At 44.2% G+C, this 16,977-nt stretch overlaps 2 protein-coding genes across 4 annotated transcripts in view; one reads left to right on the top strand and one right to left on the bottom strand.

Annotated features, from left to right (window-relative positions):
- Positions 1 to 14,657, bottom strand: EAF1 (ELL associated factor 1). Its single transcript, XM_044292980.1, has 6 exons — positions 14,522 to 14,657; positions 11,007 to 11,101; positions 4,916 to 5,052; positions 3,550 to 3,716; positions 2,053 to 2,271; positions 1 to 441 (listed from the first exon to the last, which is right to left on the bottom strand). The coding sequence occupies exons 1-6, from the start codon at positions 14,625 to 14,627 to the stop codon at positions 395 to 397; spliced, it is 771 nt and encodes a 256-aa protein (XP_044148915.1). The 5' UTR covers positions 14,628 to 14,657; the 3' UTR covers positions 1 to 394.
- Positions 14,519 to 16,977, top strand: part of METTL6 (methyltransferase 6, methylcytidine) — a 21,674-nt gene continuing 19,215 nt past the window's right edge. The window contains exon 1 of one of the 3 annotated variants that reach the window (XM_044292978.1): positions 14,519 to 14,650. The gene's annotated coding sequence lies outside the window, so the exon portion shown is untranslated. Of the gene's footprint in view, positions 14,651 to 14,827; positions 14,963 to 16,977 lie in introns of those variants that run through there. The other 2 variants (XM_044292977.1, XM_044292979.1) reach the window with 2 other exon arrangements.

Raw genomic sequence — 16,977 nt, forward strand, 5'->3', positions numbered from 1 at the left:
ATTAAAAATCATAATATATTTAAAAATGGTTTACACCTTGTCAATACGTATATACATACATGGAGCTGGCACAATTTTAACATACATAAAAAAGTATTTCATACGAGTTTTCCCTTTTTATATAGTTTACGAAGTGAGAGATGGAGAATGCCAACATTTGGGTGCAGCAAGTTCCTACTGTCATGGTAGCAAGTTATGATATGCTAGCATTCCCACATATCTAATGCATGGAGGATTTACATGTCCAGGTGTATTCATGTGTGTCTACATAAGTCTGAATAAGACAGGACTCTACTATTGCAGTATATTGTACTATTGCAGTGCGAGTATTTGGGTGCATCAGTGCTTCTATGTACACAATGAAATAAAATATATACAAGAAGGAAATCTCTCCTTAGTCATCGCTGTCGCTTCCCGATTCACTTAGCTGTAGGTCATTTCCTATTAGAAAAAAAGGAAGAACTGGTTATCTCACTCCTCACATAATCGGTATATGTTGAGCCAAGAAGAAAGGTAAGGAACGATACATCTGTCCATGTCAGTGGGACACACTGGAACCCCTAATCAACCCGAGAATTGAATCATTATCCTCCCAGCCACTCTGGACAGTGGCACTACAGGTTCCCGCAGCCAGATTCACACTGACATTTCATGAAAACAGGACCTCAGCTCTTGAAATAGGTGTGGGTCCTGCACTCACTGTATTTTTTGTTTTACAAGACGCGCTTTCCCCCCCAAAAAAGTGAGGGGGGAAATGGCTGTGCGTCTTATAAAGCGAATACTAGGGAGCGCTTCCATTATGGAAGAGCTCACTAGTATGCATTAGGTCCTGGGAGCGGGGAGTGATGAGCTGCGAGTGCTTACGTTACCCTCACTGGTCTTCCTTCCTGGAGGCAGCGTTGCACAGTCCTGACCGCATACAGTGCCAGAATGTAATGCACGCACTATGACCTTACGCTGCACGCAGTCGGGTGACAACGCAATGTGGGCCGGAGAAGACAGGAGCAGAGACCGCCGGATGTGGAGAGGAGTGTGCAGGAGCGGTGAGAGGAGTTTTTCATTTTAATCTGGTCTGAGGTCTGATGGTGTTCTACCAAGGAACTCTGATTAGGGGTCGGACATTGTGGGCTGATCTAAGGTCTGATAGGGGTCTGATGCGATGTCTCGATATGGGGGTCTGATGTGATGTCTCGATATGGGGGTCTGATGTGATGTCTCGATATGGGGGTCTGATGTGATGTCCCGATATAGGGTCTAATCTAAGGAACTGATATAATGATGATAAATATTTTATTCTTATTTTCCTCCTCTAAAACCTGGGGTGCATCTTATCAGGTGCGTCTTATAAAGCGCAAATTATGGTATTTTAAGAACTGGGGTCCTGTTTTAATGAAATCCCTGTGGTGAATCTAGCTGCTGGAACCTGTAGTGCTACTATCCATTCAGATGAATAGAAGAAGTGGCCGCATATGTGCCCGTGTGCATTTACTTCTATGGGAGCTCTCAAACCAGCCAGGAAAACCTGTTTGACTGTTTTTGAAACTCCCATACAAATAAATGGAGAAAGCCAGAAGCCATATGTGCGGACACCTCTCTTCAGGGGAAATACATTCTGAAGGTAGGAGTAGGTCCCAGAGGTGGGATGCGCATCTATCAGACATTTATGGCATGTCCTAAGGATATGCCATAAATATTAAAAAAAATAAAAAATGTGACGTCTAAAACCTTCACCGATCATAAGAAAAGGGGTCCTGCCCCCACCAACCCACACACAAATATGAATAGAGTAGTGGTCGAACATGCATGCTGCCATTCCAATAGTCTCTAAGTTTAAATCTTAGGACACCCCTTTAACTTTCTCATTTAAGTACTATAAAAAGCTGAGGTCATTTGCTATTACTATTTTACAGTTTTTCATGTGCACTTTGGATACCTAATGAATCTGACATAATAGCATGTATTTCCAGATGACTATTCTCACTCTCCTGACACGTAAAGAAAAACGTCATCTGACTGTGATTTACTATGAGAACAGCAGGGGGCTCTACTTACGTAGCGTGTTCATCAGCTGGTTGCTTCCCTGGGGTCTGTTGGTGCCATTGGCGGTGGGCGTTCTGTTGCTGTACTGCTGAGAGGGTGATGTGCGAGTGTCATCTTCTCCACCGCTGCTAGAGCTGTCATCATCACTCCCCGAGGAGCTTCCAGATTCAGAGGAGCTGCTGCCACTGCTGCTGCTCATTTGCTCAATAATCTCCACCTCCGCCCTCAGTTCTAGTGTGGAGAGAAGAGTCTCGTCATTAGCCTTAAGGCTCATTGCCCGTTTCCGTATTGCGGACCGCATTTGCAGATCCGCAATACACGGGCACCGTTCCGTGGCCATTCCACATCACGGATGCGGAACCATTCATTTCAATGGGTCCGCAAATCCGGAGCTGTGCAGAACGGAACGGAACACTACGGAAGCACTATGGAGTGCTTTCTGGGGTTCCTTTCCGTGTTTCCGCACCGCAAAAAGATAGAACTTGCTCTATCTTTTTGCGGAACGGAAGGAACGCGGACCCATTCAAGTGACGGTGCCTGTGCATTGCGGACCGCAATTTGCGGTCCACAGCACGGGCACGGCCTTCACACATTCGTGTGAACGAGCCCTTAGAAGTAAATATTCCTATTAGTGCTGGGCCAGCAGAAAGCCCAGATTACTTTGTTGCACTGTCCACCTTGTTGGGTCTATTATTAGTGAGATTCATGCTTCTGTACTCTCTATATTAGAATTGTATACAAGTGGAGTGCCCTCTTTTATAATTTACTGGAGGTCCAACTGGAATGATCTGAAGGGAATACAGTGGATGTATACACTATGTAAGTCATGTGTATACCAAAAAGACACAGGCTTCTGGTGTAGAAAAAGAAGCTATTCCAAAACTAAAATATCAAGGACGCTGGTATGCTCTAAGCATGGACTGGACCGATTTACCTTGCATCATGTAAACAGATTAGATAATTCCATTATACAGATATCTGCTCCCAGCCAAAATAGCAAACCTCACGGACATGTCCATCCTCCCATCTTTGAGAATAACGCCTTTGAAAGGCCATGTCCGGCTGGCGAGAGGATAACTACAGTGTTTCTTATTGGGATTGCTGAGAAGAGGTTGAGAAAAAGTGCAGCTGAAATTTCATTACGAGCAGTAGAGGGGAGGTGGTTCGTCTTTAGCCAGTTGCCTTACAGCGAGAGGCAGGTCTGTTCTGAGGTTTATGAAAAGTAAGGGAGGAAACACTTGCAAATTTTCTCTTTTCACTTCTAAGAGAGTTCCAACAATGGCCGAGTGGACTGACTTGGTCATTTTCAGAACTCCCATGGATGTGAATGGAGAGAGCAGTGTATGCATGGGCATCTCTCCACTCACAGCAGCCATGGTGCACAGTTTACTGATCATGCAGGCACAGTCTTACCCTGAAGAGTTTTGCCTGAATTTGGCTTCTATGTACAGTACAGATAGTGTAAGTAGAATGGTTTCCAATGTACAATGCACAAGTGTGCCCTCTTACCCCTTTTAATGTCATCTAGCTGAGGTTCGGGAGAAGGGTGATCCTTCAGGGGTGAAGTTTTAGGACCTGCAGAAGGTTTTGATGGGGTTTTAAACTGTGTAGATGGCTGTGAGGATCGGGCTGATTGCTGCTCTATCCGGGCTTGAATCTTGCTGCTGCCCTCAGCCCTATAAAATAAATAAAAAAATTGTATATTTTTATGCTTATTTATTAAATCTCTCAAATTTCATTGCATTGCTGAAGATATGATTAGTCAATGGCCGCTTCCCTGGGCAATCATACCTGAATATCAGGGGTCAAAGCAGTTTTTAATTCTAGTGGCATGAAACCTAGATCTGCCTCTCGCAATGACATCACCTCCAAGCTTCTGAAACAATGCCCAAATCGGCAAACTTAAAGGGGTTGTCACACAGTGGATTCCAATCGGCTATCCAAAAGAAAGATGGGGGCACCATCGCAGGGAAAAGGAACCCATTGATCACTAGAATGATCTAGTAATCGGTAGGGACCTCAGTGATCAGATGCAGTTTTTCGTTTAGATAGTTTAAAAAATCCTCATATTTGAGCTTGTAAAACACTAATAAATTCCGACTGATGACCTATCCTCAGGATAGTCCGAAAGAAAACAATCAGCCCTCCGTGTTTCCAATGGCGTGGTGCACGTGTCTCGAGTCGGCGTCCCCGGAACAAAATGTGAAGACAAGACCGACACTCACCGGTAAGTTGCAATTTCTTTTGTCTTTATTTGTCACATAATAATACAATTGTGACGTGTTTCGGCTCTAAGTATGAGCCTTTCTCAAACTCAGTCATACTTAGAGCCGAAACGCGTCACAATTGTATTATTATGTGACAAATAAAGACAAAAGAAATTGCAACTTACTGGTGAGTGCCGGTCTTGTCTTCAGATACTATCCTCAGGATAGGTCATCGGTATCTGATCGGTGGGTGTCTGACACCAGGGACCCCAGCCGATCAGCTGTTTGAGAAGGCAGCAAGCTAATGCTAAATATCCTTTACATACATACGCTGCACTGCTAAGTAATATTTTTGTGCGCTGTGCAATATGAAATATATAACACCGTTACACGTATTCTCCCCAAGGATAACAAAGCTCCTTGTACGTACCTGGATGAATTAAAATCTGAAATGAAAAGATGCATGTCCAGGAGGAAGGTTAGATTCCCGCAGCTGTATTCAAGATCAATTACTTGGAAACTAGAATTTATTTAAATCAGTGACAATAATAAGCTAAAAAAAAAAATAATAATAATAAAGCGGAGGGTCAATTATTGTAGAACCCATTGTTCACTTCATTCAGGGATTAGCACTGTGCCATAGAGAGCCCGGGGCCAATTAGCTGTACCTTGTTTTCTTGACTTGTATACTGCTGCTGAGCTTCTCCAGGACATATTCCCCTGTGTCATGGTTGATGATCAGCACGCAGTCCTTCTGGTACGGTCGTTTGTTTCCTTTGAATACCGTCATAGGAGGAGTAGAACCCTGAAATACATAGCAGGTAGTCCACAGATGTGATAATATAGCTAATGTGTCCACTGCCTGACATTGTCTTTAACCCCTTCAAGACCAAGCCAGTTTTCACCATAAGGAGCAAGCCACATTTTGCAAATCTGACATGTATCACTTTATGTGGTAATAACTCTGGAACGCTTTTACTTATCCAAGCGATTCTGAGATTGTTTTCTCGTGACATATTGTACTTCATGTTAGTGGTACATTTGAGTCAATATGTTTAACCATTATCTATAACAAATTGCAAAATTTACAGAAAATGTTACTGTACATTTCTCAGATGTCTACTTCATGTTCGCATCATTTAGAAAAATGTAATTTTAAATTTTTAGGAAGTTAGAAGGCTTAGAATTTTCAAAGCAATTCTTAAAAATTTTAAGAAAATACCTTACTTTTTAAGGACCAGTTTAGTTATGGTCGCTTTGTGGGACTTACATGGTAAAAACCACCCATAAATGACACCATTTTAGAAACTAAACCAATAGTGTCAGCTCCTCACCTGTTTCAGACCTTGGAGTAGGTGCTCACTCCAGGGCGTACCCGTCGCCCAAGTGAATAAAGTTTTGTAGTACCCATTTTAGAAACTACACCCTTCAAGTTATTCAAAACTGATTTTACAAACTTTATTAACCCTTTAGGTGTTCCACAAGACTTAAAGAAAAATGGAGGTGAAATTTCAAAATTTCACTTTTTTTGCAGATTTTCCATTTTAATCTATTTTTTCCTGTAACACAGCATGGGTTAACTCAATATTTATTACCCTGATTCTGCAGTTTACAGAAATACCCCATATGTGGTTGTAAACTGTTGTATGGGTACACGGCAGGGCGCAGAGGGAAAGGAGCGCTATAAGGATTTTGGAGGGCAGATGTCGCTGGGATAATTTTACGTTGCCATGTCACATTTGAAGACCCCCTGATGCACCCCTAGAGTAGAAACTTCAGAAAAGTGACCCCATTTTGTAAATTACGGGATGAGGTGACAGTTTTATTGGTACTATTTTAGGGTACATATGATTTTTGATTGCTCAATATTATGCTTTTTGTGAGGCAACGTAACAAAAAAAATGGCTGTTGTGGTACACTTTTTATTTTTTGTTTTCTTACGGAATTCTCCTGACAGGAAAGATCATGTGTTCTTTTTATAGAGCAGGTTGATACGGACAATACCAAATATATGCATTTTTGTTGTTTCAGTTTTACATGATAAAGCATTTCTTAAAACAAAAATAATGTTTTTGCGTCTTCATTTTTGAAAGCTACATTTCTTATATTTTTATGCCGATTGTCTTGTGCAGTGGCTCTTTTTTTGCAGGAAGAGCTGACATTTTTATTGGTACCATTTTTGGGTACGTATGATTTTTTGATCATTCAATATGACACTTTTTTGGGGCAAGGTGACACAACAGCGGGAAGATCATGTGATATTTTTATAGAGCAGGACCATTACGGACGTAGCAATACCTAATATTTTTTAATTTTTATTTTAGTTTTGTACAATAAAAGCATTTATGAAAACAAAATCATGTTTTTTGTGTCACCATTTTCTGAAAGCTATATTTTTTTTTATTTTTTCTGCCAATCATCTTGTGTAGGGGCTTATTTTTTGCGGAAACAGTTGACGTTTTTATAGGTACTATTTTTGGGTACATATGATTTTTTTGATCACTCAATATTACACTTTTTTGGGCAAAGTGATATTTTTATAGAGCAGGTCATTATGGACGTGGAGATACATATAAAAAAAAAGTAGACGTTAAGAAAAAAAAAACATGCTTTAGTGTCTCCATTTTCTGTAAGGCCTCTTTTACACTTGCGTTGTCCGGATCCGGCGTGTACTCCATTTGCCGGAATTACACGCCGGATCCGGAAAAACGCAAGTGAACTGAAAGCATTTGAAGACGGATCCGTCTTCAAAATGCGTTCAGTGTTACTATGGCAGCCAGGACGCTATTAAAGTCCTGGTTGCCATAGTAGTAGTGGGGAGCGGGGGAGCAGTATACTTACAGTCCGTGCGGCTCCCGGGGCGCTCCAGAATGACATCAGAGCGCCCCATGCGCATGGATGACGTGCCATGCGATCACGTCACCCATGAGCGTGGGGCGCCCTGACGTCACTCTGAAGCGCCCCGGGAGCCGCACAGATGGTAAGTATACTGCTCCCCCGCTCCCCACTACACTCTACCATGGCTGCCAGGACTTTAGCGTCCCGGCAGCCATGGTAACCATTCAGAAAAAGCTAAACGTCGGATCCGGCAATGCGCCGAAACGACGTTTAGCTTAAGGCCGGATCCGGATCAATGCCTTTCAATGGGCATTAATTCCGGATCCGGCCTTGCGGCAAGTGTTCAGGATTATTGGCCGGAGCAAAAAGCGCAGCATGCTGCGGTATTTTCTCCGGCCAAAAAACGTTCCGGTCCTGAACTGAAGACATCCTGAACGGATTTCTCTCCATTCAGAATGCATTAGGATAAAACTGATCAGGATTCTTCCGGCATAGAGCCCCGACAACGGAACTCTATGCCGGAAGAAAAGAACGCAGGTGTGAAAGAGCCCTAAGCCATATTTTTTATACCTTTTGGGCGATTGTCCTTTGTAGGGGCTCAGTTTTTGCGGGAAGAGATGACAGTTTGATTGGTACCATTTTGGGGTGTTTATAACTTTTTGATCGCTTGGAATGACACTTTTTGTGATGAAGGTGACAAAAAAAAAATTCATTTTTGAAACCGTTTTAATTTTTTATTTATTTTTACGGCATTCACCTGAGGCAGTAGATCATGATTTTATAGAGCAGGTCATTACGGACGTGGCGATATCTAATATGTCTACTTTTTATGAATTTATTTCAGTTTTACAATATAAATGCATTTTTGAAGAAAAAAAATCATGTTTTAGTTTCTGAAAGCCATTTTTTGGGAGGGGCGATTGTCTTATGTAAGGGCTAATATTTTGCGGGAAAAGATGACTGCTTGATTGGTACCATTTTTGGGTACATATGTCTTTTTGACCGTTTGGAATTACACTTTTTCTGATGTAAGGTGACCAAAAAATGGCTTCTTTTTTTTTTTTTTACTTGAAACTTATAAAAAAAACACTTTTTTCACTTTTATTTTTTACTTTTTATATTTGTCCCACTGTGGGACGTCACCTTTTCAGGGTTTGATCCATGTTTCAATTGAGTACAATACATTCTGTACATTATATTACACAGTAAGACGCTGACAGTTGCCTAGGAGACCGAGCCTGCAGGCTGGATCTCCTGGGCTTCCGTAGCTGGCAGGCTCCAGTGTCATGGCAACCATTGGCCCCCTGTCAGCGCAAAGCGCGGGGGGGGAAATGGAGTCAGAGGGAGCCTTCTCCCTCTGCAAACCCCGCAAGTGATGACCGCAGCATGTGAAAGGGTTAATCCGCCGGCATCGCAACATACAGCGATGCCAGCGGATGCAGTAGAAGCCCGGCTATCAGTAACACATCACATACATGCAAGTGAGGATGACGCAAGAAGCCGCATTCCCTCACATACATGTACGTGATTGGGTTAGGGCCGTTCTACACGGGCAATGATTGGGGCAATTATCAGGAAGGTGCGTTCCTAGAAACACTCATTCCTGATAACTGCGCAGCTCTAACTCAGTAAGGAAAATCTCATCATCATTTATACTAACGTTATAATCCACATCAGTAGGGTCATGATCTTAAAATTTTAAAAAAAAACTAATAAAAAACACGGATAACCCCTTTCACAAAATGGTGAACTTGCATTGTATACACAATTCCCTAATACTGGCGTATTCCTAGTGTAGGGCGATTTACAGCAGCCTGTATTCTGAATAAAGTTCGCCATACACTTTAGATATGCTCATCCAACCAACAGCTAACCCTCTCTACCCCCCATACACATGTACATTCGGCTGGGTCAAGTGTGCATGTGTTCTCAATAGGAGAGAGTACAAGCTCCCTGCCGGACACCTCTGGTGGCAACTCATCTGCCTTCAGATTACATGTCAAAATCTAAGAGCTCAATCCTTCTTTCTCTTGATATTTGCTGTCGGCAGAGACACTGCCATACAAAGTAGATAGTTATCTTATGTGTACGGCCACTTTAAGAAGCGTAAGGCACACACAGAACAGCCGTGATGTGTGACAACGGATGTGTAAATTAACCCTTAATAGTAAAAGGTAGGTAGAACAGATGAGGGGCTTGCTGTGTGCCTAGCAATTAACCGTTTCACCTTGGATACGCGCAGCCACTAATGACCTATAGGCATCCAAGAATACAATGCCTTAGAGACAAAGCCCGGCTAGAAATCCACAGGGAAGATGAAATGGCACAGGTGGCGAGCAGAAATAGATGCTGATACCACAGGGAGGTTTACCGCAGCCACGTACAGAATTACTGATTCCAGGACAATTACGTTTATATATTTTTTTCTTTAAGTGAAGATTCGGTTGGAAGGCTCTTTATAATAGGAAACTGCTTGTAATGCAATTCCCCAACACAGTAATATTAATATGGGAATCTGATAACACAGCATGGCAGCCATTGTGGAAAAGCTACCAGCAGAACCCGGCCATTTACGTAACCTATATGCTGTAAATAGCACAGGGGCTGCCGGTAAGTCAGAGCAGACCCTTTAAAGGGAACCTCCCAAAAGCAAACGGGGAATCAGATTTCCCTGCCCTGATCAATCGTGGACACTGATTGCAGAGGAAGCTATTAAAGAGGTTCTCCGGATTTTTTTTACTAAATCCTTGAGTCCTCTCACCTGTGGACGATAAAATTGTTTCCTCAGAACTTAGGCTAGGTCTACACGACGACATTTGTTGCGCGACAATTTTTATAATGGTAGTCTATAGTGTCGCACTGCAACATGGATTTTTCTGCGACTGTCGTGTCGCAGTTGCAGCATGTCGCAGTGCGACACCATAGACTACCATTATTAAAATTGTCGCGCGACAAATGTTGCAGTATAGTTGTGCCCCATCTTTCGCGCGACAAATATCGTAAATTTTAGCGGTCTGTCATTTAAAAGTTAAAAGTAAATGGTTGCCGAGGACCAACATCCCAAACATTGCAGACTGGGCCTGGAAAAGAGACTCGGCCACCTGGGAACAGTCTCGGTGATTCATAAACCCCTGCTGATGACTGACAGTCTTCTACCTAGTTTTCTCCCTTTCTCTCTAGGAGAGAACTGCCAATCATCAGCAGGAGGGCGGTAGAGCAGGAGATCATGAATAACCATGACTTTTCTCAAGTAGATTTGACTCTTTTCAAGGCCTGGGCTGCAATGGTTATGATGCTGGTTCTCAGCAACCACTTACTTTTAGCTGATGAGTGACACACCGCTGAAATCAGCATTTCTGTCACTATTTTATGCTGCCCTCAGTGAGATCAGCATAAAGTTGATGACAGGTTCCCTTTAGCTATCTGTCCAGGAGGGGGAATATTCTGACAGTTCTGTGGCGGTTCTCCCCTTTATGCAGGAATTGCTCAGATGACACATGCACAAGTAGAAGTGATTCCATAACATACACTGCAAAATTCATTCCCCTCACAAACAGGACCAATCTGATCATAAAGAGGAGACGCAGGAAATTCTAACCTCCTGCCAGACCCTTGTGCCAAAAACAAAAGGATATTAAAAAAACCAACACTTACCCAGAAATCCATGATCCGGCTCCAGACCTACTTACAGCATGGAGATCCAGTCTTGTCGTCTGCAGGCCGTGCCTTCAGTAATACCCTGAAGAAACATCAGGCTGCTTGGCAAGCAAAGCAGATGGGTACCTGTTCATTAGGGAGTCTGAACAACTCCCCACTGACTAATTACGATGGGAGTTGTGCTTGCCTATGACAGCACATATAGTATGACATAACATTGTGCCCGGCGTCACTCAATTATCCGCACAGAAACACGTCACTTACTGGGATATGTGGCAAAGTAATGGTAACTTCGTCTCCTTTTCCAACTTGCAGTTCTCCTTCACAAGATGTGTCGATGGATGCCGGCTTGAAATCATCTAGAAAAACAGCAGAAGGGCTGTTTCAGAGGAGCAAGTCCATTGCGAAAATCGCGCTCCGTGTGACCCCTCCCCCTTTTTGTTTCGAGGGTTATCCTCTGTTCTGAACTTGCAGGAGCGCACCCCATTATACTGGATTATAAAGCTCTGCTTGACCTTCTACAGGATCATACTGACATAAAGCTGTCAGTGTGATCCTGTAGAAGTAAAGTCATGCACAGGCACATAGCATTATACACCAGAATGGAGAATCACGCTCATACACTGAGCGCAATTCCCGCAATGGACTTTCTCGTGTAAACCAGCCCACAGGGTTCCAAATTCCAGGGGGGCGGCACACATCATACCAGGGATCTGCATAAATAGCAATGCTCTAATACAGTGTCAGACATAAGAGTAATCCAGGGGTCATCTGGTTAGATCACCTATCCACAGGATAGGGGTTAACAGATCGGTGGGGGTCAGACCACTGCATCCCTCGCCGACCACAAAAACTGTAGCCCCCATAGCCCAAAATGAATGGAGTGACTGGTCAAGCGTGCACACTCATTTTCTGCGGGATTCTGGGAGTTTTGCACTATTTCCAATAGTCCTATAAAGATGAATGGAGGGGCAGTATGCATGCTCCATTTATTTGGGGGGTTTATCCTCGGTTTGAATCTGACCAAGGAGGACATTTGCGTGGAGCTTGTATGTTCTCCCCATGTTTGTGTGGGTTCCTCCGGTTTCCTCCTACACTTAGATTGTAAGCTCCATTGGGAACAGCTTGATGATAATGTCTGTAAAGCGCTGCGGAATATGTCAGCGCTACATAAAATAATTGAAATAAATAAATGTATCCCTTATCCTGTGGATAGGAGATAACCTGAATACCATGTGCTTGTACATGCGGTATAATGCTATATCTGTTCGTGTATCACCAGTTGTGCCCTCTGTAGGCTCCAGCGCTAATGGTCCTGACTAGTTGCACGCAGAGGAGATCTTGCTCTCCTGTCACACACACACCCTGATCAGCAGCAACACAGAGGACATTATACAGCAGTAACAAGCAGTGTAGCTGTGAATCCAGCACTGGGGTGAGAAGGAAAGGCTACTTTCACACTGACGTTTTGGCTTTCCGTTTGAGATCCGTTCAGGGCTCTCACAAGCGGTCCAAAACGGATCAGTTTTGCCGTAATGCATTCTGAATGGAAAAGGATCCGCTCAGAATGCATCAGTTTGCCTCCGTTCCGTCTCCATTCCGCTTTGGAGGCGGACAGCAAAACGCTGCTTGCTGGTCTCCGCAAAAAATGTAAGTCAATGGGGACCGATCCGTTTTCACTGACACAATTTGGCATAATAGAAAACGGATCCGTCCTCCATTGACTTTCAATGGTGTTCAAGACGGATCCGTCTTGGCTATGTTAAAGATAAAACAAACGGATCCGTTATGAACGGATGCAGACGGTTGTATTATCTGAACGGATCCGTCTGTGCAGATCCATGACGGATCCGCACCAAACACGAGTGTGAAAGTAGCCTAAAACACTTACTAGATGCAGCAGCAGTTTCTCTGGGTATCGGTGTTTCTCTTATTAGGCTCAGTTCACACTTCAGTTATTTGGTCAGTTATTTCCATCAGTTATTGTGAGCCCAAACCAGTGGTGAAGCCTCCACAGAGATCAGATGTAATGGAAAGATCTGCACCTGTTCTGTGTTTCCCCACACCTGGTTTTGGCTCAGAATAACTGATGGAAGTAATTTAACAAATAACTGAAGTGTGAACTCAGCCTTATTGCAGCTCCCCCCTCCTGTTGTCCTTCCCGTCTCCATAGACTTCTATGGGCAGCATATAACCTGATCCCTCAGTCAACTGATAGTCTGGCTCATCTCTCAAGACTCATTTTACCAGTGAATTGAGGCTGAATGTTCAGTGCAGGAGGGAGGAGAAGACGTGGCTGATAAATGGAGAAAGAGGCATTTTTCGCTCATAAGATATACTACAAACTTTTATCTGCATGAATTTACACTTGTGGGGGAGCGTCCCCAAAGCTTTAAACGCATTCCTCTGCTTTCAGTTAAAAATGGCTGCACACCCTGAGCAGTCTTGATAATCTTGTGCATACACCGTTCCTGCAAGTATTGGCGCCTGCGCAGATGATATGGCTATGAATCTGCATCAACGAATTTGCATGCACCGCTGAAATCGCTAACTGATCAATTTTAATGGCGCGCGCACAATCGCAGATAAATTTTTACTGGCATATCATTTTAGCTGCGCGCTGATACTCGTAGTGAGAGCGCATGCGCCAGATGTCTATGCGAAATGTACGACCATGTTAATCTGCCGCCACAGAAGGAGAATTTGTTCAGGTGAAACGAATCGGTTCGCTCATCACTACAAAGTTTCCTGTAGTCAGCTTGTACTATTCATTCATGTAACGCCTGGGAAAGGACACGTAAGAACAAGTCTACTGGCAAAATACAGACTACGCTCTCACTACGGCATCGGAGATGTCGCCCGTATCAGCCATGCATATTCCAGCCCTCGTGTCTGATAGGAAAGATTCCACGTGAGTGACAGCAGATAAACCAGACTATGCGGAACATATAAAAAACCAACATGTAACTACAATATACTACACACAATAGAACAAACACTACCATACAGCGCCCATATAATACCGCCATCTGTGTCCGAGACAGTGACAGGAGTCACTACTAATGCACAGGCGTACTGCAGTGTTATATGACACGTTACCGAGGTGACAGAACCGCAGGGCGCTGGCACCAGCCATATCAGGACGTGCATACGGCACATTTATAGATTCAGGGTGTATTGGCCTTTCACAGTAGTACTACTTAAAAGGGCACTCCGGCTGTTTGAAGTTAGGAGAGGGGATAACGGTTTCATTGGCGGGGGTTAAATGGGCTGGACTAACATAAACCCCGCCCATAGTGCTGGTGTTCCCGCCCATAGTGCAGGTGTTCCCTATTTTACCAAGTATGTTATCTCCTGGACTCCCATAGAAACAACTGGAGTGGCAGCATGCCCAACCAGGCGGTTCCTTGTTATTGCTGGGCTCCCTGAGGGGTACCGAGTCCCCATGGGGTCCCAGCTGTACAACCCCCCACCAGTCTAATAGTAATCGCCTATAGCTATTGTTTTGTACCCAGGCTGGCACTAGAGATGGGGGCGCTCAGACTGGCACTGCCCATGGGAGCCTAGGCCATGCATTGTGCAGAATAGCTTTATACTAGCCTCATCATATAGTGAAAGGTACAATTTTAAGGAGGCACGCCACTCACTATCCACAATACGCCAATGGCAGAATGACATCAGCAACGTGACGTAGCTCGAACAATAAACAAAGCTGACGTCACTGGCAGAGGCAGCGCGTGATTGGCAGAAAACACGTGACGTCATGACCCGGTACTCACAGCGCACAGTGTGGAAGGAGGAGCGCGGCTTCTTCTCGAAGCTCTCTCCTAACCTCAGGCCGTGCTCCTCCCGGTCCAAAGGCGGTGGGGGTGGCGTCCCGTTCATTGCTCCAAGCGCGAGCTATGCAGGTAATAATCACATCAACAAAACGCTAAGTGCGTCTTTCTTCGAGCGCTCCGTTTGCGCAGACGCAGTAGTGTCCAGAGCGCAGGGTTCCCTGCAGGCACAACGTAGTTAGTGACGCGCTCAGCGATGTCATAGAGACCGGCCTGCAGTACAGAGTGTCAGTGTGCTGCGGCGGTGACATTCCGCAGAAACCTGGCGCGGCCCTGCATAGTTCCGTTACATGGACATTGATATTGCGTTTCAGTAGTAACGGACTTTTCTGTTGGAACGTTCAAGAGGTTTTCCTAGTTTTATGTAAATGAATTTTAAGGAATGTAAGTTAAACTGCCTTCTTATGTACGTTGCCTCTCCATTTTAATCATTTCTGTATCAGGGGCAGGCTGGGAACTTAAAGTGGCCCTGGAAAAAATACTAAAGTGGCCCCTTTTTGTAGTCAGGTCCAAATTGATGGAATGCAGGGCCAGCAATACCATACTGTGGCACATTATACCACCCCAATAGAGCCAGCAGAACATAATACCTCCCCCAAAAACTATCACTGGCCGGCTGTGAGGAGAGGGCTCATGTGGCCCCCTGGCCATCAGCCCACCGGCCAATCCACCCCTGCTCTTTATGGTGTCAGTGAATGTGCACTGACTGATGGCAGCATATGTATATCGCAGCTGTTTCTTGAGCCTGTGTCAAGTTGATTATGGTGGCAGTAATTAATTGCCAGTTTCCATTCACCAAAGGCAAGCAAAGTTCTTGAAAATACATGTATTGGAAATGTATTATAAAATAGCAGAACTTTTTATTATACGTGATTCCAGGGGTCGGCTATTCTTAAGGAAATGTTTTATTTTAATTAACGGTGCACCCCTGAACAAAACCTGTAGGGTTGCCTCACCAGACAAGCTGATAATTTAGTGCCCCTGCCGGTATTCCTGAATGGATTCTTACTAATGAGCTCTGCCATTGTGGAGTGCTCAGTAGTACAGCCTTTAACTTTGACTTTAACCATATTTAATAAGATTCAGCCCTTAGCAACCAGTCTGCATAAAACTGCAATTTCTCTATTCAGTTAAGATGGCCACCACTGCCCTCACCCTGAGGCTAATCCCGCCTGCCCTCACTAGCCAGTAACAATAGCCCCCCAAAAGTGTCAGTAACCAGAGCCCACCCCCCCCTAAAGGGTTAATCTTCTTCAGCACAAAGGGGTCCTCTTACCACATGTTGCTTTCATTTATACACTGAGCAGATGGCAGATCTCCCTTCCCTGGTCTGCGCTGCTCCAACTCTGCCTTCTCCAGCTCTGCTGAGTGAGGGAGCGTCTGCCAAGAGCAGGGACAGGGAGAAGTGCACACAGGCCAGGCACTGTTATCAGCTGCTGGGGAGGACCTGGCTTTAATCATTTACTTACAGTCCCTGGCTGTCAGTAATCTGACCCTGCACGCTGCGTGCTTGGTCCTCCGTCCTTCAACAAATAGACGGACCCTGCATAGCAACCCAATTTTAAGCACAGGTAAAAGTAGGCAGTACAGGGAACAAAACTGTGGAATTAAGGGGGAAATTGAGTACACAGTGAAAAGTTGAAATAGGGCCACCAAGGAGATATTAATCACCACAATCCAATACTCCCAAAAAAAAAAAAAAATGACAGTTATACTTTAACACCCTGTGTTAAGCAATGCCCCCACAACCACACCCCCTTTGGAGTGTGGCTTAACTTGGTTGATATTTTTTATTCGGAAAGGTGGCAACCCTAAGCAGAAGGCATCAGATGCTGGCAGAGAATGCCGTCTTATGGATGCTGAGACTACCACTTTCCAATCTTTATATAGCCCAGGGAGATGTAATAAATGTCTGATCTTTGGAACCCAACCATCACTAGAATGGGTGGACAGATCCTCCATTCAAAGTCCTCCACACTGAAGTAGAGTAATGGCAGTCGTGCATGCACACTTCTACTCCATTCAAAGTCTTTGGGACTGGCGGAGAGAGCAGAGCACTTTACTCTATTGTCTCTGCCAGTTCCATAAGCTTTTTATGGGGCAGCACCACAGGCATGCTGTAAAGAGAAACAGGGGTCCTATGTGGCCCTGGCGATCAGACATTTATCAACTGTCCTTTGAATAGGTGATAAATGTCCATCTTGGGACAACCCTTTTAACAGCTTATGGCCATTCAGAAAATATTCTTTTAGGGTACAGTCACATGTTGCGCAAATGTTGCAGATTTTCCGCTTTGGAATTGCGTGTGGAATAACTTGACGTGGTGCAGATTTCAAAGCTGCAACATGGCAATTTATGTTGGGAAAATCTGCAGCAGATTTCATCCTTTGCAATGGGAG

Source organism: Bufo gargarizans, chromosome 5 (assembly GCF_014858855.1).
Source record: "Bufo gargarizans isolate SCDJY-AF-19 chromosome 5, ASM1485885v1, whole genome shotgun sequence".
NCBI lineage: Eukaryota > Metazoa > Chordata > Amphibia > Anura > Bufonidae > Bufo > Bufo gargarizans.

Bases quoted from the DNA above. Each gene is read 5' to 3' on its own strand.
- EAF1 (XM_044292980.1), bottom strand. From the start codon at position 14,627: ATGAACGGGACGCCACCCCCACCGCCTTTGGACCGGGAGGAGCACGGC. The intron at 2,272-3,549 runs GTAAGAGGGCAC...TCTCCACACTAG, and splicing joins GCTAGATGACATTAAAAGGG to AACTGAGGGCGGAGGTGGAG. The intron at 442-2,052 runs GTAAGTAGAGCC...TTTTTCTAATAG, and splicing joins CCAGCTGATGAACACGCTAC to GAAATGACCTACAGCTAAGT.